General features: G+C 35.6%; 1 protein-coding gene across 2 annotated transcripts in view; it reads right to left on the bottom strand.

Annotated features, from left to right (window-relative positions):
- The window catches only part of Tm2 (tropomyosin 2), a 43,423-nt gene that overhangs the window by 7,416 nt on the left and 15,615 nt on the right, over window positions 1–20,392 (bottom strand). For both annotated transcript variants that reach the window (XR_011951583.1, XM_072539684.1), the window contains exons 2-5: window positions 14,549–14,835; window positions 9,753–9,886; window positions 7,156–7,333; window positions 5,994–6,213 (exon numbers count right to left, since the gene is read on the bottom strand). Coding sequence is in view for 1 of the 2 variants with exons in the window: in XM_072539684.1 (XP_072395785.1) it covers window positions 5,994–6,213; window positions 7,156–7,333; window positions 9,753–9,886; window positions 14,549–14,788 (772 nt within the window). In the remaining variant the exon portion in view is untranslated. The remainder of the gene's footprint in view (window positions 1–5,993; window positions 6,214–7,155; window positions 7,334–9,752; window positions 9,887–14,548; window positions 14,836–20,392) is intronic.

The raw sequence follows: 20,392 nt of genomic DNA, 5'->3' as shown, positions 1-20,392 counted from the left end.
TCATGTAAAAGTCTTGGAAAAAATTGTGGCCAAACATATGCCTTATAATGAATGCTGGCATTTCGCACACAAGTGAATCAGATGAAACCACTGTTAATGCAGAGGAATTATTAGGCATGTTTGCAAGAATTGATGTTTGTTCCGATGATATCGACGACGTCAATGATTGGTTATCAGACAACAACGAGGGAGGTTATGGTGTCATGAAAGATGACGAAATAACTGCAGGGTGTACATCTGCTCAGAAAGCAGACGATAGTGATGGCGAGGCGGAGGGAAACAGCGTACGGCCACAGATGACACACGCGGACGCGACGTCACAGCTGAACAACATCATGGCGTATTTGGAGCAACAGCAAGACACCACGCTAGCTGAACTAATGATGTTAAAAATTAAAACAAAGAAAGATCAATAACTTTTTTGTAAATAAAAACTAATGCTCGCGTAAATCATATAGGGTGTAAATATAGTAAGTTATCATTTCACATGTAGTTTTATTAACCTTATTATATTTCCGGATTTTCGATTTACTGAATAGTCCGGTTAAACGAAGTTGTACTGTACTATAATAATAGCGTTGTTTTGTTTCTATTTAATCGTCAGAGTTTACATTGCATTAAAAAAATAACAGGAACATTTTTATTTTTCAAATATAACATTAACTGGCTATGAGAATTAGGTAAAAGTAAAAACAAATATATAAATTTTGGCCGTATATATTAGTTTTTTTAGCAAAAATAACAAACTTTTAACGGTTTTAAATTTTTTATTTTTATTTTTTTTTATATAAATCAAATTCCCTAATATAATACGCTACTGAGTGTCCCATGCCGCTTTGAAATCTTTTTTTTTTTACAGTGTAACTAGCGTAACATATTTTTTCCAGAGTAAGGACTATTGAAAGGTTCACCCTTTAAAACCCTGTGTGGTAAATTCGAAACCGTTACTAGAAAGTTTTGACCATGTGTTTTTTGGAGTAAATGGTAACTTCCTGAACAGGAAAAAAGATTCATTTTTATGTGGGTTGTCTTATTGACAGGACATCTCTACTTTACGCGATTTGTTCGATTTTCACGAAATATCACGAGCGATTCTCGCTACCCTCCATAGTTCCATTCTATTAACACGTTCGTTCCACTCTTTTTTCTTTTAAATATCCATGTATTAATACTTTGGGCCTTCCACTATGTTATGATTTCCTTGAGGTATCTTTCCAGCTATTCTACTTACTGACATCTCAGAGGTATCTTTGATGTTGCCATGCATTGTGTTTTAGGCGGATATCACTATATTGAATGATTGCTTTGTAGATTGCATTCATGGTCCACTTCTGTCACTGCATCGTCTACATAGCATAACATATTGCTTATATCCTGGAGGACGATACAAGAACCAAATAGGTTCGATATAGTCAAGCATAGTAAACTCATCTCAATCTTATAATAGTCGAGGAAAGATACAGAGATAATATCAAAGTTATACCTACATCAAAAGGCTACTGTTCAAGACAAGAATGAAACATCAGAGGACTTCAATGTCCATCGCCCATCCGTCATTCTACCTATGTGTCCTACACATCTCGATTTTATCTCGATGACGTCAGTCACCTTGGTTTTCGTTTTTTACTTTGTCTAGCAGTGTTATTCTCGCTCCATTCTTCTCTGTGACACGCAATTTGGTAGCCAAGACTTTTGTTAAAGGAAATGTTTCTGCTCCGTATGTCAACACTGGGAGGACACATTGATCAAATACTTTTCTCTTTATATGCTGCCCAGCCAAGATTCTTCCCTTCAGTTCATGGGTCTGCTTATAATTATCTTGTCTAAGAGTTCTACTTCTTGCCCACCAATACTGATGTTCTGGTTGGGTACCAAATTTGTCATTGTTTTTGTTTTCGAGATGTTTGCATATAAACCTACATTTTCTGTAGCCACAACGAGTTCCTGTACCATATCTGTTGCCATAGATCCTCAGCTATTATGACTATATCATCGGTGAAGCATAAGTTGTTTAGATATTCTCCATCTTTTTTCACAGTATTAAAAATTTTAGGTGACAAAATAGTCGATTTCGTTCCTTGTGTTTCCATCAGGGCTTTCTCATGTCCATCTTCTGTGGTTTTTTTTAAAGCTGTTCATTTAATAGAGATTGTTTTCCAAAAGGAAAGTTAACAATTGTCTGTCTCTGTTATTTCTGCCTTCGCTTCCAAAATTTCCCAATATTATTTCAGAGGAGAGAGAGTCTTTCTCACGATTTTCCTTGATTGGACATGATATTTGATCGTAGTAGGGGCGTACACTTGAACGATCTTTAGGGTATATCTTGCGCTTATTTTGATGTGTAAGTAGACCACTCTTGTTGAGATTTGGTTTATTGGCACAATTCTGTTGGCATTTTTTTTGTGAATAAAGAAGTACATGTAGAAGACGAGTACGAAGTACGAATAGCAAGAGACAAATCGCCAAATGGAAGAAGATCATTGGGACGACCGAGGAAAAGATGGTCAGACAACGTCAATTGAGGCTAAAAACCGAAGTAAAACAGGCATTTTGCCTATTTATAAAGTAGGAAGAAGAAGAAGAATGTAGAAGACGAGATTGTAATAAATGGAGAGGTGATGAATAACCTCTTACTCAAGTTTCTTAAATATATATTCTAGCAGAATTGAAAACAGATCTATCAAACAATAAAAAGAATAATTACTCTTTAAAAAACTAAAAAGTCTAAAAAAACTTTAGGAAGATCAAATAATAAAGTATTTTATGTTTCTGGCGAAAAACATTATATATTTCGATCACAAACATATTCGTAACATTAATGTATGTTCTTTGATGTTGTTTACTTGAAATCAGTTACTAAAATAAATTAAGTGTCACTTCAACAAGCTGTTAAAATTTTACAGTATACTAAAATTGCTTACAAGAAAAAATACCCCTATAATTGTGCCTAATAATAATAATACGAGCTGACCTGTTTGCAAAAGCAGAATTACGATAGCGTAGTGAGTATAAAGGTTAGAATTGAATTTCTGTAATTATAAGAAGTATAATTGTTCGCAGATTATAAATTTTTGTAACAAAATTACATATTCTTTCATCTACGTGAGAAAATTGTTGTTTACTGTTTTTTACTGACCTGTCTTCATCTTCCTTTGTTTTTGTTTGTCAATTGTTTTGCTTCCCACACTATTCTGACTAGTATGGTACCTTTCACCGGCTATTAATGGCCCCAACAACTCACCTTTCTCCGTTTTATAAACTCTAATGTGAATTGTACTTTCAGTTTGTTCCTTATATGTATGTTTCTTTTGCTGTCCATTTTGGTAGCTCCTTTAAGTCAGAAAATGCTTCTTCCGAGATTGGTTTTTTACTTTTAAAGCTCGCTTTTACCTCCTCTTATGTTATTTCTTAATAATTTCATCAATAAATATTTTAAATAGTGTTGGGCTTAGTGTTTCTCCCTGTCTAAAACCTCCATTTATTGTAAACGTATCTAATGTGTTATTACTAATTACGGTATTCTTCTTCTCATTGCGCCGTCTCCTTTCGAAGGTTGGCGATCCAAATGGCAATTGTAGTTTTGGAAACTGCTGCGCGAAAGCTCTCTGCGGATGAGCGGTCGAACCATCTCCTCAGGTCTTTCAGCCACGAGTTCTGGCGTCTTCCTACTGATCTTTTGCCCTGTACTTTTCCTTCCAGTATAACTTGAAGTAATCCGTATCTTTCGCCTCTAAGCACATGACCCAAGTATTGCATTTTCCTCTCTTTGATTATTCTTAGTAATTCTTTTTGTTTACACATGCGACGAAGTACCTCAACATTAGTAACTCTTTGTACCCATGGAATCCTCAACATTCGTCTGTATATAATTAATAATTATATAATTACGGTATTATATAATTACCGTAATTATATAATTACGGTATTGTTGTTGCAATATTTTGCAGCTTATTCCCTGTTGCTTTCCATTTGTTATCGTTTTTATTGCTTCTTCTAGTTCTTCCTTGTTTATTAAATTTTCTGTGTTATCTTCCAATATATTATTTTATTCTTCATTAATGTCATCGTGGTCTTTATCTGTTAAGAGTTCTCCAAAGTGTTCTTTCCATATTTTTACGATTTGTTTCATCCTTACTACTGTATATTTTTTGTTTTTGCTATATCATTAACGCCCTCAGAGCTCTGTAGAATAGTTTGGGTAAAATTTGCTTTCTTCTTCCATTTTATCTACGAATTTTTCTCAATTGTCTCTCTTAGCAGCTGTTACTAATTTTTTTTATAGCCCTTTTTCTATCCGAATTGTCGAATAAAGGCCTCTCCCAATTCTCGCCATTCATCCCTGTTGTGTGCTAGGCGTTTCCACATTGGTCCTGCGACTCTTTTGATATCGTCGCTCCAGCGCATTTGAGGTCTTCCTCTTGGTCTCTTCGCATCGTACGGTCGCCAGTTTCCGACTTCTCTGTTCCATCTACCATCTTCGAGACGTTCGTTGTGTCCAGCCCATTTCCATTTTAATTTAGCTGCTTGTTTCGCAGCGTCCTTTATTTTTGTTTTGTTCCGGATTGCTTCGTTCGTTTGCCGATCTATTAGTGAGATACCAAGCATCTGTCGTTCCATGGCTCGCTGAGTTTTTCGAATTTTGTCCATGTTCTTTTTTGTGAATGTCCAGGTTTGAGCTCCGTAAGTGAGAACGGGAAGGATACAAGAATCGAACACTTTGGTTCGAAGGTTTTGGGGTATCTTTTTGTCTTTCAGTATGTATGAGAGTTTTCCAAATGCAGCCCATCCCATTTTTACTCGTCTGCTTATTTCGGTAGTTTGGTTTTCTTTGTTTATCTTGATATTCTGACCCAGATATATGTATTCTTCTACATGTTTCACTTTTGTTCCTTGGATGGTTATCGTCGGTTGATCATCTTTATTCGACATTAGCTTAGTTTTACTCAGATTCATTTTCAGTCCTTTTTTTATGGATTCCGTATGAAGCTCATCGATCATCGTCTTTAGTTCTTTCCAGCTGTCGGCTATTAGTACTACGTCATCTGCATATCTTAGATGGTTTAAATACTTTCCGTTCATCGATAGTCCCTTCGTTTCCCAATTTAGTGATTTAAAGATGTCAAGTGCGGCAGTAAATAGTTTTGGAGATATGGTGTCTCCCTGTCTTACTCCTCGGTTGATTTTTATTGACCTCGTTTTCATTCCGTTATCCATCGTGACTACCATTTCAGCGTGTTGATATATATTATTATGTATTAATATCCTATATCTAGAATCTATTCTGCTGTTGACCAGTGCTTCTTCAATAGCCCATAATTCTATGCTTTCAAAAGCTTTCTCGTAGTCCATAAATGATAAACAGATTGGTAAATTGTATTCGTTAACTTTTTCTATTAGGGCCTTTAGTGTGTGAAGATGGTCACATGTACTGAACCCTTTTCTAAATCCGGCTTGCTCTACTGGTTGATATACATCGAACTTTGTTGTCAATCTATTTGTAATTATTTTTGTGAATGTTTTATAAAGTTGTGATAGTAGTGATATTGGACGATAATAGCTGTTACTAATATTTTTACCTTTTTTCTTTCATTTTTATAGTTATTGTAATTCTCATTTGTTTTATCTTTTAGACTTTATTTCCATGCTTTTTTCTTAACTTTTACCTGTATTCTTAGTTTTTTGGACCAACAGGCTATTTCTTTGAGAAACATTTTTGACTTGTTCCACATACCTCTTTAGCTGCATCCAACAGTAAATTCTTATAGTCGTTTCATAGATTGTTTATATCATTAATATTTTCTATTTTTTTTTATATCTAAAAATAATTAATTTTAAAAAAGTTTTATTATATTAGCATTGACGATAAATATTCCTGTTATTTCCTTATATATAAAATGCAAAAAATATCTTAAAATAAAGTTCATATTTAATTATCGCCTGAAATTTGCTAAAGCTATTAAAATACGAATAGCGAATAAAAAAACCCTCGTTACCTTCAAGTCTGTCAACTTCCTTCTGCAATTTCTTGACGGTCTTTTCTGCGAATTCGGCACGTGCTTCAGCTTCCTTTAGTTTGACGGTAAGGCTCTTAAGTTGTTTCTTGAATTCTTCTACCCTCTGGTTGGCCTTTTCTTCGGATACTTCGAGAGATTTGAGAGAGTTACCTACGACTTTCAATTCTTCTTCGAGTTCCATGATCTTGGCATCTCCACCCTATTACAGTAAATTCATATATTTTAGTACAGAAAATTCTAGACAAATAAATACAAAGGAGTGAAAGGAAAGGACTCATTAGGCCCACTTCTCTTTAATAGCTATAATAATGGACGAAATAATACAAGCAGTATGTATGGAGTCTGTTGGATAGAGAGAGAAGCGAAAACATAAGAAGAGCAATATAGAGGACATAAATGGATGGGTGACAAAACTGAAACAGGAGTGGACCGAAAACATTAGTAGAATGACAGAGAATATGATAGTACGAATAGCACTAGATAGGTCACCAAATGGACGAAGAAGTATTGACAGACCAGAAAAATATGGTGCAATAATTTAAACAATTTAAGAGGCTAATATTGATGAAGAAACATACTTTAAAGCCTACATACAAAAAGGAAGAGGGAGAAGGAGTGAAAGGAAGACAAAAATAGAAATATTAAACGAGTTTGCGACGAACTTGAAGAACATGTAAACCACAATAGACCGCTGAACTTTATAACAAAGTTAAGTATTTCTTATTTAAGAGAATTCAAACCACAAACAAATTGTAATTAATGACGGAGAAACAATAACAGGTGTCAACAATATTGGTTAAGTCTGGTGACCATACTGCAAAAAACTGTTACACGATACTGAGAGAACCGTGAATCACAATCCAGATTCTAGTCAGATAGAGGTCGCTAAAGATCGCAACCGAAGAAAAGTAGGTGCCTTCGAAATGTGGGCTGTATATTCATGGATATAATACCTAACAGACTTATTTAAAAGGGATTCATTAGGAAAAGGGTAAGAATATCTCTAGACCAATAGAGTGAAGAAGCAATTTGCAAGCTAATAAACGCTGTTGTGACCCTAGGGAATACCAAAGATTAAACAAACGCTTTTTCTATTAAAAAGGGTGGTCTTAATAGAAACCTGGTCTGGTACTGGTCTTACCTTAACACGGTCTTCAGCTACTTCGAGTTCGTCTTCAACGAAGGCCAGTTTACGGGATACTTCATCAGATTTGTTGTCAGCGTCTTCAGCCAAGAGACGGGCTTCTTTCAATTGGTTGGTGAGTTGGTCCATGCGTTCCTCATCTTGTTGAGAACGGTTTTCCAATACTTTGCACATTCTGTTAGAGAGAAATTGATACATTTTAGTAAATTTTGACTAACGTAAAAATTTGTATAACATTACCCTTCCATTTTAGAATTTAAAATATTTAAGACATTCTACTTATGCGTCAGGATGACATAAAATAATAAATTTGACATAATCTAGTTATTTATGGGCGTAGATCACCAGTTTACGGGTTTGCGCTTTAAATCTAGGATTTAAACAAAGTTGGGACTGGTTTACTTCGTCATTTCTTCGATGTCTTTTTAAAAAATCAACTAGGAAAATGAAATTTCTGTAGTTGGCTGTAAACCATAAATCACCAAAGTTTTCGGACTACAAAGCTCATCATCAGTGTTTCGTTAATCAGTGCATATGTGTTAAGCCACTAAATACCTGGGTAAAAACCCTTAAGATGGTACAAAATTTAATATGTCTTACATTTTATTTAAAATTATGTTGTGATGTTTGAATATTTCTCAGGTAACTCCATGGCAACCTAAGACTCCCACTAGGGGTTGCTGCTGACCATCTGCAGATTGGTAATTTGTATTCGTTAACTTTTTCTATTAGAACTTTTGGTGTATGAAGATGGTCACATGTGCTGAATCCTTTTCTAAAACCGGCTTGCTCTACTGGTTGATATACATCTAACTTTGTTAACAATTATCGTTTCATTTCTGCTTCGTTTATAGTGGATGTATGCCTGTTGTATTTGTTGTGTTCTGTATGGTAAAAGGGCGTTCTTATTTTCTTCACATTTTGTCTTCATTTCCTCTCTAAACCATTATGTTTTCTTGTGTGATATGTTAGTGTTCGTTACTTTCCTCTCTCCAAGTGATTCTGTTTCTGCGTTAATATGTTATTTTTGAGATTTTCCCAGCTTTCCTCGACGTTATCGTTTTCTAATATTTTATTCCCAGCGATTCTAGTCATTGGACAATGATTTTTGTTTGTGTTGTGAGTCCAGTATGAGATTTATTATTTAAATATTTCCATTCCCGCTTTTCTTTCATAGGAGACAAAATACACCCCTGTCGCACCCCTCTTAAAATTTCAAATTCGTGTGTGTTTGTTGATTTGTTCAGTCTCACTCGTGCTTTTTGTTTCCAATAGAGATTCTGGATAACTCTTATGTCTTTCTCGTCAATGTTAGCGTTGTGTAGCATTTTTATCATTGCTTCATGTTTGACGACGTCAAACGCTTTTTCATAATCGAGGAATGTTATGAATGTATCCTTTCGTTGATCCATGCAGTTTTGTACAAGCGTATTAAAGCAGAAAGCTGCTTCACGTGTACCCAGTCCGCTCTTGAAACCAAAGTGTGTCTCACCGCTTAGATCTTCCAGCTTTCTGAACATTCTTGTGTGAAGGATGCGAAGAAACACCCTAAGTAAATGACTCATCAAACTTATCAGTCTGTGGTCTTTGCATTTTGTCGCTCTTTGTGATTTAGGGATCACTATAAAGATTGAATAAAGACAATACGTTGGAATGTGGCCGGTGTTATATACGGCATTGAAAATTGTTACCAGCATGTCGATGTAATTCCATTTGGTCCAGGGGCCTTGCCTAGTTTTGCTACTTTTATAGCGTACTCCACCTCGGCGCGAATAATGGAAGGGCCGAATAAATTTTCCGTGGGTAAGTTAGTAGTTGGCAGATTCGGTCTATTATCCGTAAAGAGGGAGGAAGCATAGTTTGCCCAGATTTTAGCTAGTTCTTCCTGAGTATGAACGTAGTTTCCTTGATCATTCTTCAGGAGAGTCTCATGGTATTTCTTGTATATACTCTAAATTTCTTTGACCTTCTTATGTAGTCCAAAGCTGTCTCCCTTTCCTTGTAGTGATTTTAATTCTTCACAATCTTCTTTCATCCAGCTTTCCTTTGCGTTTTTAATTCTTGCCCTTATCGTACGTTGGATTTTCTTATATTCCTGTTGATTCTGATGTATTTTGTACTATCTGCGTTGCTCCATTAGATCAAGTATCTCTTCCGTCATCCACTCGTTTTTGTGATTTCTTTTTATTTTACTTGCGACTACTTCGTCACCCTCGACTATCGCTACTTTTATTTTCTCACATGTTTCCTCTATGCAATTTCCTTCTATGTTTCTCAAGTTCTCGTTGATGTGCTTACTGTATGTATATCTAAATTGATCTCTGTTTATAGTATACTAACATGTTTGTCAAACCATTCTAAAATTTGTATTTTTCCATTGCTTACATTGTTGACTAAGAAGTTCTTCATATTTTAAATAAAAAATTTGATCGTCTTTAAAGACACTACAGAAAAACCAATACAACACCCTATAGTTAATCCAAAGGGGTAAAAGGTATCAAAAAGAGTCCTTATCTATTTGTCTCTAGACTGATCAAAGTATAACCACAAAGTATAGAGTATTTATAATAAAATATAATTTTCTTGACACTTACCGGGAGCTTTCATCGGCAGCTTGGGAAGCTTCAGCCAATTTAGTGGTAGCTGTGCCCAAACGTTCCTCGGATCTTTCCAAGTCTTCTTCAATAAGTTGTACTTTACGGTTAAGAGCGGCTACTTCAGATTCAGCCTAAAATATTAAAAATAAATAAATTCAGATAAATCCTCGAATCGGTGAAAACTTAAGAAACTTAGTAAGCGAAGATTTCAGTCGACTCTCGTTAATTAAAAATTCGAGGGACTCATAAAATATAGTTGACTCTCGTTAATTCAAAACTCAAGGGACTCTTAAAATATTATCAATTATATCCATCAATTATTATTTATTAACTGCTATTCTTTAACGATTACGAAAGTTAAGAGGTACATTCGTGTACATACATGTATGTATTTATATATATATATATATATATATATATATATATATATATATATATATATATATATATATATATATATTCGGTTTTTTTATAACGTCCTACGACGTTGTCCGACTCCCAAACGCCACTGTATTCTGTCTTGAGTTAGGTCTTCGTCCAGATTTCGAGCGCTAATCGCTTTCCTAACTCCCAGGTTCCAGCTCTTTGGTGGTCTTCCTCGTTTCCTCTTCTCTGGGGGTTGCCACATCATCGTTTTTTAGGCAATCTTTCGTTCCCCATTCGGCTCACATGCCCATACCATATGAGCTGTTTTCTCATAGCTGTTTTTCTCTATAGTGCCCTCTATACCCATTTGTTGTTTTATCACTTCATTCCGTATTCTGTCGGCTCTTGATATTCTCATCTATCTTCTGATGGCATCCATTTCCATGGCTTCGACCTTTTTCTTATATTTTTCGGTTATTCTCCATGTCTCAGCTCCATAAAGTAGGCTAGTTTTAACCATTGTCTCATAGATGTTCCATTTTCTTTTCTTTGATATTTCTTTACTCCATAGAACTCCGTTCAAGCATGCTATAGCTCTTCGTGCTTGTACAATTCGGTGTTCTATTTCTCGTTCGTCTTTTCCACTACGGTCGAAGATGACGCCCAGGTATTTATATTCGTTGCATGGATTTATTTTTTGATTGTCATCGATATCGAGTTGTTCTGCTTCAGCTCCAATTGAGAGATATTTTGTCTTTTCTAAATTGATATTTAATCCCCATTTCTGGTATTCTTCAATTAGTTTTCTAAGCATGTATTCCATGTCATCTTTGTCATTTGAGATCACCACCTGATCATCTGCAAACTGTAAAGTATATATGTAATCCTGATCGTTCAATTGTATACCCATTCCTTTGACTTTCCTTTTCCATTGTTTCAGAGCTGCAGAGATATAAATCTTAAATAGAGTCGGAGAGATACAACATCCTTGTCTGAGACCCTTAGTAACTGCAAATTTTTCAGCTAAGAGGTTTCCGAATTTCATTTGGGAGTTTGAGCCATAATATAGATCTTTGAGAGCACTAACCAATGTTTGATGTATGTTTGATGTGCCCAGGACTTCCCATAGTTTATTTAGCGGGACTGTGTCATATGCCTCCTCAAGATCTACAAAAGTCATATGTAACTCTCTATTTGTCACAATTTTCTTTTCTATAATTTGTTTAAGACAGAAGATGTTATCTATACATGAACGACCTGCTCTAAATCCTCCTTGTTCTTCGTCTTCAGACGATTGATAATCTTCCTCTATCAGGTCCCGTAGTATTCGACCGTATAGTCGACTCATTGAGCTTGTGACCGATATCCCTCTATAGTTTTTACAATGTATGTATTTATAATGTGAATTAATCAATCTTTCGAAAGAATTGTATTCTACTGGATTGCTTCAAAGAACATTACTTCTTCTCAGACTGCTCAATAATTTTTTTTAAGAGAAAAAGTGCCTGAAATGGTTTTTCATCACTTTCATTTTGTAGACAAAAGGTTTGTAATGTATTGAATGAGGATCTTGCTTCCTTAACTGACACCTCTGCCAAAGGTTCTGATATATCGTACTCATCTTAATCGTTAATTTTTTTATTCGTATCTGTCGCAGATAAAATTTCGCCATCGGTTAGTGAACCTGAGACAGCAACATCTTCATCCACTTGAACAAAGTCAGAAAAACTCACACCGCCGATGTCAACTAATGGTTCTATTGCTGGTTCTTCATCATCCATAAGTATTGGAAGATTTTCATGATCTGTTAAGAAACTGGATTTTTTGAACCAGTTGAGAATTGATAGGGGTGTTACACATCTCCATACCTATAATCAATAAAATAGCTGCCAGAAGCGTGATATTTGCCGTTAACTGCTTGTTGAGAGATTCTAAAACGAGCTTAACCATTTCTTTGCGATAGAACGTCTTAAAATTGTGGGTCTTGGTCCAATGGTTGCAATTTGGAAGTTGCATTTGGTGGAAAGAAGTAGAGTATTACGTTGGACAATGTAGGAGGACTTTTGTGGACAATGCAATTGTCTAAAAATAGTAAAATTTTCCGCTTTTGACGTTTCATGTCCCCATTAACTGTTAAAAGAAAATTGTTAAAAAGTTTTGTCGTCATCCAAGCTTTTTTGTTAGCACGATAATCCGTAGGAAACGATTTCACACCTTTGAAACATCGCAGCTTCATTGCTTCTCCTATCACTAAGGCTTTAGATTTTTCCGATCCATATTTACTACAAGTGAAACTATTAACCTCTCTTTACTATGTTTTCCCCCATGACAGTTTTGATCTTTAAAATTAAGCGTCTTGTCCGGTAAACATTTGAAAAATAGGCCAGTTTCATCAGTATTAAAAATGTCTCGGGCATCGTAGTTTTCAATCAAGGTCTTCAATTTACCGTGCCAATTCACTTTCCAGAAAAACTTTTTTAAACACAACTCCATTTCTCTTTTTGAAATTTGTAAGCCACCCTTCACTTGCTGCAAAGTTTTTGATGCTTAGAGTAGACGCGAACTCTTTTACTTTTTCCTGCAACAAGTTTCCGCTAATAGACACTCTTTGTCCTCTGTCCATAGACACTGTCTTAGCCAAATGACCAGACTTCCAGACGAGGAAATTAACCTTTAGTACTTCTTTTCCGTACTCTAGCAGTTTGAGCAGCAATAATTTTCTCCTTGTGCATTATTGTGTTTGAGAGAGTACTCAGAGAAATTTTAAATTCTTGTGCAACATCACTTTTCTTCTCATCTTCCTCTATTTTTTGGATTAACTTCTTCTTTTCAACAGTCCTGAAACATTTATACTTTCGAGGGCTCATGACTAACAAAATTTTAATCTGTATACCAACGCAAGAGTAACAGTAACTAATAATTAAACAAACCAATTCGTGAGAAGTGTGTGTCAAATATGTCGTCAAATTAATCATAACAAAAACAAAGGCGCGTTGATATTTCCGCCTCTTTCTCTCTGCAACTTTGTATTGTCGAGTGTTAGACGCCGATGAGTTCGAATTAAAGCCGCCTTTACACGATGACAATTGTCGAGACAATTGTTAGAAGACAACTGACTGGCATGCAATTATTGTCTTCGTCTTAAGCCGCGTTTACACGATGACAATTGGCGAGACAATTATCAGAAGACAACTGACTGGCATGAAATTATTGTCTTCGTCTTAAGCCGCGTTTACACGATGACAATTGGCGAGACAATTATCAGAAGACAACTGACTGGCATGAAATTATTGTCTTCGTCTCAAGCCGCGTTTACACGATGACAATTGGCGAGACAATTGTCAGAAGACAACTGACTGGCATGAATTATTGTCTTGAAACTATTGAAACTATTGACAATTGGCGCCGTGTGAACGGTGTAGGTCAGTAGTGATGTCTTGTTTTTTGCCAGTTCTCTGACCGGACACCACAGATGACGAGCAGTCGGCCATATTTTAGCTGTCTACTGCCATGGCAATAGTTGGCCCCGTATAAAAATCTTCTCGTTCAACTGGACTGGCCTCCGACAATCCGCAACCACGTGATGACAATTGTCCAATGACAATTGTCTCACCAATTGTCGTCGTGTAAACGCGGCTTAAACACTTCAGGCCAATTGCCTTGCCAACTGCCCTCACAATTGGCCCAAAATTCAGTTGTCTCCAGGAGTAGACTGAGGACAATGAGCTGCGCCCAGTGAGCCGCCCCCCTTCTCCACCCAACAACGGGAAATCTCAATTGTCGCGACAATTGGCGCCGTGTGAACGGTGTAGGCCAGTAGTGCTGTCCTGTTTTTTGCCAGTTCCCTCACCGGACACAACAGATGATGAGCAGGCAACCATGTTTTAGCTGTCTACTGCCATGGCAATAGTTGACCCCGTATAAACATCTTCTCGTTCAACTGGACTGGCCTCCGACAATCCGCAACCACGTGATGACAATTGTTTCGCCAATTGTCATCGTGTAAACGCGGCTTTACTCGTCGTTTTGTTATATAGCAATGATTTTTTTCATTCGAATTACCAAGTGCATAAAAATGTATTGATTTATTTCGAAATATAAAGAGATTTTGTAGGGAACTCGTGATAACTTTGAATTATAGAGAGGTTCGAATTATCGAAGGTTTAAATTAACGGGAGTCGACTGTATATACAGAAACTTAAAAACGCAAGAAAGATTGGGGGCAAATAAGTAAGAAAATAAGAAATTTAATAGATAACCTAAGTAAAGAAATGCCAACATGCTATAACTTATACAATATACATTCTGTAAACTTTTAACATAACAATGAAACATATTTGTGGTACTTTAAAAAATGTTTGTATACACACATAGTCATAACAAGAAATGACAAGACATGCAAAATAACTACAATTGATAATACACACCTGAGTCAATTGTTTTTCTTTGTTTTCAAGTTCTTGGTTGGCATTTTCTAAGGCATTTTTGTTGGTGGTCAGATCATTTTCGACTTGAGAGAGTTTCTTTTCAAGTTCACGTACTTCCTCATTGACTTTTTCAGCACGACCGTTGGCGTCCTTGTACTGACCTTCCATGGCATCGGCTTTATCTGCCGCATTGTCTTTTTCAAGCTTCATCGCTTGCATTTTCTTCTTGATCGCGTCCATGGTGGCGCTGTTTGTTTGGTACTGGCTAGATCAAAAGACAAGGGCCTCTGAAAAGAAGAAGATGGGATTTTTGTTAATATTTAGAATACAGATGTGAACAAACATTTGTGACATATATTAGTCTTAAATACCCACAATTTGTATTACAGATAATGGAGAAATAATATAGAAAGATCATATTTAGGTTGTCTCTTCATCAATAAGAATGCTGGACAACCACTTTCGCTTACTACAATTTGCTTTGCATCGTCAGATATCGGGAAAGCTAACTTAAATGATGCCGATACAAGGAATGTATGTATATATACATATATATATATATATATATATATATATATATATATATATATACCCACTTGAAAGCATACTTAAAGCTCCGTTATAGTTGGATGTTGTATGATGGTCATAAAAGATTGTTAGCACTTTTCGAAGAAATTTCGACTGGTGATAAGTATGAGGATGAAGAGGAGAAGATCATGTAGAAGAAAACTTGGAGAGAAGCGATAAGGAACAGGAAAATGAGAAATAAATAATAATTGTCACACAATTATTATTTATTTCTTTTACCTAAATCCTCATTATTCCTTTCCCCCAAAAATGCAAAGTGTTGCTTAACAAAAAAAAAACAGCAGCCAAAGATCTTGTTGTGTAAGAAACACAAATTAGAAAAAAAAACAACCAAATTATCGAGACAAGTAGTCCAAAAATTTTTCTGAAAAAAATGAAAACTATTTGCAAATATATTAATGCAAAAGTCTTCTATATTCATTTAGAGATATCTCTAAAATGCAACTTATTTACTCCATCGCAATAAAAAAAAATAAATTACGAACCTGTTAACATAAATCGTTTATAGTTACATTTGTTGATCACTAGATAAAAAACATACGCACACACTCCTAGCACACTAATTTTTTACAACAAAAATGGAAATATATGTCACTAACGAATTAACCAAACAAAAACTACAATCTAACTTTCCGTAAATACAGATTCGTGTCTCTAGTTTGTGAAACTGTTTATATCGAATACAAATGTGTTGACTATACTACCAAATATGATAAGGTTAATTGACTGAAACAATAGATAGATATAAAAGTAAAGTTATTGATTGATAAGATTATGCTTTCAACTTTTAATACCTTCTTAAAACGTAAATCATGTTAAAATTATATAACAAAGGAAACAAAAGATTAAAACAATGATTTTTAGAGAAAAACTAATGTTTTCCTTCAGTAAAATAAAATTTTTCTGTAGCTTGAATTTGTACAAAGCAGTTTATGTCCAGAAAACACAATTTTTTGCCGCTTTCAAACTTTTTAATATACTACCGAGCATAAAATTAGGGTCACCCCGTAATTTGAATTTATTTTAGAAATTATTATTCTGTTTTAACTATTTTTGGTTGTAACATAGTTTACTAACGGATTGCTTAAAGAAAACAACGTTTTTGTCGTTTAAAGTTTATTAAAAATAATGGAAATGAAGAATTTTAATTTGATGTGCTTTTTGTTGAATAAAAGAAATTTTAACAACTTCAGTAGTGAGTATTCCATCCTCTAGCAGTGATAACAGCTTGCAAACGACGAGGCATGCTTTGGATCAGATTTTGGATCACATTCTGAGGAAGATTCTTCCATTCTTGCACCAATATGTCGCGAAGCTCTCTCGAATTTCTGGGGACCGGCACATGACTCCGTAAACGTCTCTTCATCCCATCCCAAACATGTTCTATGGGATTGATATCTGGACTGCGAGCAGGCCAAACAAATCGTGTGATTTGAACCTCGTCAAGATACTCTGTAACTATCCTAGCAGTAACTATCCTAGCAGTGTGGGGCCGTGCATTATCATGCATAAATGTTGCGTCGTCTCCAAGAATAACCATAAACGGTAAAACATGGTCTTCCAGAATCTGTGTCAGGTACCTATGCGCTGTCAATGTCCCATTCTCGATAAAGACTAACTCCGTGCAAGCATCAAACGATATGCCTCCTCATGCCATAACTGACCCTCCACCAAATGGAAGACGCTCGGCAACACATGCTTGAGCATATCTCTCGCCTGGACGTCGCCACACTTTTACACGTTTGTCTGAGCCCGTAAGACAGAATCTCGATTCATCGGAAAACAATACACGACTCCAATCCTGCATTATCCAAGCCAAGTGTTCTCGTGCAAAATTCAATCTGGCAATTCGGTGTTCACGGGAAAGCGGCGGTCCAGTTACTCTAGTTCGAGAAGATAAACCAGCAGCATGAAGTCATCTCCTAACTGTCCATTTACTTATGTTTACATTTCTCACTTCTTGCAGATGATTTCGAAGAGAAACTGCCGTGACCGTTCGGTTTCTCAAAGCACTAGAAACGACAAAGCGGTCATCTCTAGCTGTTGTAATCCTGCCTCGACCTGAACCAGGTCTTCGAGTAAGCAGACCGGTCTCTTCATACCGTTGCCATACTCGTTGCACACTCGAGAGACTTACACCAACGTTTCTCGCAGTTTCGCGATGACCGTGGCCATCTTCTAACGCCGCCACAACAGAATTTATGCTCTTTGCAATACACTGACAGTGATAATAATACACAATTTACAATTGACGTTAAAACCATAGAAACAAAAACTGTGCTGATAACGGTTTTTAGGAATTAGGCTAAGGGGCCCTTTTTATCTCAAACGCTTGTCGAAACAACAACGACAACAATTTTTTTTTTTCAAGAAATCCATTAGTAAACTATGTTACAACCGAAAATAGTTAAAACAGAATAATAATTTCTAAAATAAATTCAAATTACGGGTTGACCCTAATTTTATGCTCGGTAGTGTATAAGCATTTTCTCGCAATTTCAAGCTATTTGCCTATCATCAGACTTGCGTAGGTATATAAAAATCTAAACTCAGAGTAAATGGATGTTACCCTAATCTAAGTGAATATTTTTCTTTCCTCAGTGAAGCTAAGAAGGGCTATCTTAAATAAAAACAATTTCCAACTTTCTCGCTTTCTATCTCAATGCCTTCTAATAAGTTTAAACTTTAAAATAGAATATATTTATTATGGTATAAATGCCTACCCTCAAATTTAATAAAAAAAAACCACCAAAATAACATCAATTTAATTGTCCGTCAATTGTTTTAAACCTACAAACATTTCCTAAATTTATCAGCTTGTAAACGTTGTGTCGTGTGCAAATACATTCTTTTGGTATAAGATGTATTTTTAAATCGATTACACACTTATTTACAGAAGTTTCTCAATCCAGAATTTAAAATTAGCACTCATAAATATTTTTCCAAGCTCTGACGGCTGCTAAAAGGTGAAATTAAGGACTAAAGATGTTCTCGTAAATTGAGCGGATTCGTTATGAAAAGCGTTAGAAAGTTTTTGATGTTCTAAAATGCATTAATAATAAAACGTACTATGCTAGAATGTAAAAAAGATTGATGATCAAACATTAAGTGCATCACTAACTGTGTATTAAAATATGGTAATAGGTTGTTGACTAATTTTTGCGGTTCTTTAAGAAAAACACATTTTTATGGTTTGCAATACACTTCATAATTCAATATATTCTTCGAGAACATCAATACACTTGTTCCAACAAGACTTCAATTTATGAATTCCATCCCTGAATTTAGAATCTGAAAGGGCTGCAAAAAATGCTTCTACAACTGTTATGACATCGTCATTTGATGAAAAACACTTTCCACGACATTTTTTAGGTACTGAAGTCACTAGGGGCCAAATCTGGTGAATACGGATGTTGCTCCAATAATTCAAACTTTAATTCATGAATTTTAGTCATTGTCAAAATGCTTATATGACACGGTGGTTTATCCTGATGAAAAAGGATTTTTTCTTCTGCAAACCGTGTCTTTTTTCACGAATTTTTCCTTCAGCTGGTCTAATATGTTACAGTAATAAGTAATCCACAAAAAAAAATACTGTCTTCGTCCTTTCTCTTGTATGTAGGCTTTAAAGCCTGTTTCGTCTCCTATATTAGCCTCCTAAATTGTTTTAATTATCGCACCATCTTTTTCTTGGCCTGCCAATATCTGCCATTCTACTAATGTGTTCGTTCCACTCCTGTTTCGGTTTTGTCACCCATCCCTTTATGTCTTCTATATTGCATGCTCTGCTTATGTTTTCGCTTCTCTCTCTATCCAACAGACTTTTCCCTGATATTGGTCGAAGTATTTTCATCTCTGTTGTTTCTAGTAGCCCTCTCGTTTTAGATGCGAATTGCTGCTTTATAGATTCTTGTTTTTGTGTCTTGTCTTAGGTGTTTGTTCTTCCAGATTGTGTCATTAGGAGATCCCTCCGCTTTACTTGCTTTTAAGCTTTATTGTCGTACTTCGACTTCAACATCTCCATAACTAGTTATATCTATTTCCAGATATCTAAACCTTGCTTCATATTGTATTTCTTGGCTGTTGTATTGAAGATTTGTTTTAATCTTTGGAGGTTAATCTCGTCTTCTATCTCGGCGATTAATGCGGCGTCGTCTGCATAACATAATATTTGGATTTCTTTGTTCCCCATTCTGTAACCATGACCTTCACGTACTGCTTGTATTATTTCGTCCATTATTAAATTAAAGAGAAGTGGGCTTAATGAGTCACCCTGTCTGACTCCGCTTTGTACTGGTATACACTGTGTTAGTTTTCCATTTATCTTTGCCTGCATTCGATTATGGAAATAGAAAATTTCTTTCACATCCCAAAAAACTGATGCTAACTCCTTCTTCGCCGATTTCTGGACATGAACTCATTTCGGGATCAAAGAAACATGTTCACATCACTTTTGAACCTCTTGTTTTGATGCAGAATCATGGTGATAGACCCAAGTGATGAATCGATGCACAAAATCCACTATAGCCTTTCTAAAACGCTCTAAATCTAAATGTTGCTGAGAAAGTCGCATTCGAATTATGTTTTTGTTTCAGTGTTAGCGAATGCGGACTGAATCCATTACTTTAGCCAAAATATTACTTACACTGTCCAATGATATGTCTAAGGCATCTACTAAATCTCTTTCTGAAAGAAGAAAATCTCTTTCAGCTGAAAACTCATTCTGCAAAGTTCTCAGAGCAGCTGAAGATAGGTACCAATAGAGAAAAATTGTTAGGAATATTGGAAAAAATCACGATCCTCACTAATGGGAAAATAACAAGAGAGAGAGAGAGAGAGAGAGAGAGAGAGAGAGAAATCTCCTTGAAGATAAGAGAAGCCGGAGAAAACCACCGACGGAATGGACAGATGACATACGAAGAATTTAGCGTCACTGGACGCAACTTGTGCAAAATAGAATTTCCTGGAGACGTATAGGAGATGCATATGTCTAACAGTGGTCGCAAGAAGCTGCTTGATGAATAAGACAGATTAGAAGGCTAGAAATAAAAACTTGAAAAATGAACTGGAATAAAAAATGTTCCAATATTATGTCTCTTTCGAAAATTGTTCTATGAATATTTATTAAAAGCACGGAAACAACCTGTAGTGATATAGGCATGATACATTACATTTTGCGTAAGATTAATTCGTTAACTCTAACAAATACAATACAAATACAAGAATTCGATAAATTAACAATGTATTCACACAGCA

This window comes from Diabrotica undecimpunctata, chromosome 8 (assembly GCF_040954645.1).
Source record: "Diabrotica undecimpunctata isolate CICGRU chromosome 8, icDiaUnde3, whole genome shotgun sequence".
Lineage (NCBI taxonomy): Eukaryota > Metazoa > Arthropoda > Insecta > Coleoptera > Chrysomelidae > Diabrotica > Diabrotica undecimpunctata.
The sequence above is the reverse complement of the archived record's forward strand: the minus strand, read 5'-3'. Positions and strand labels throughout refer to the sequence as shown.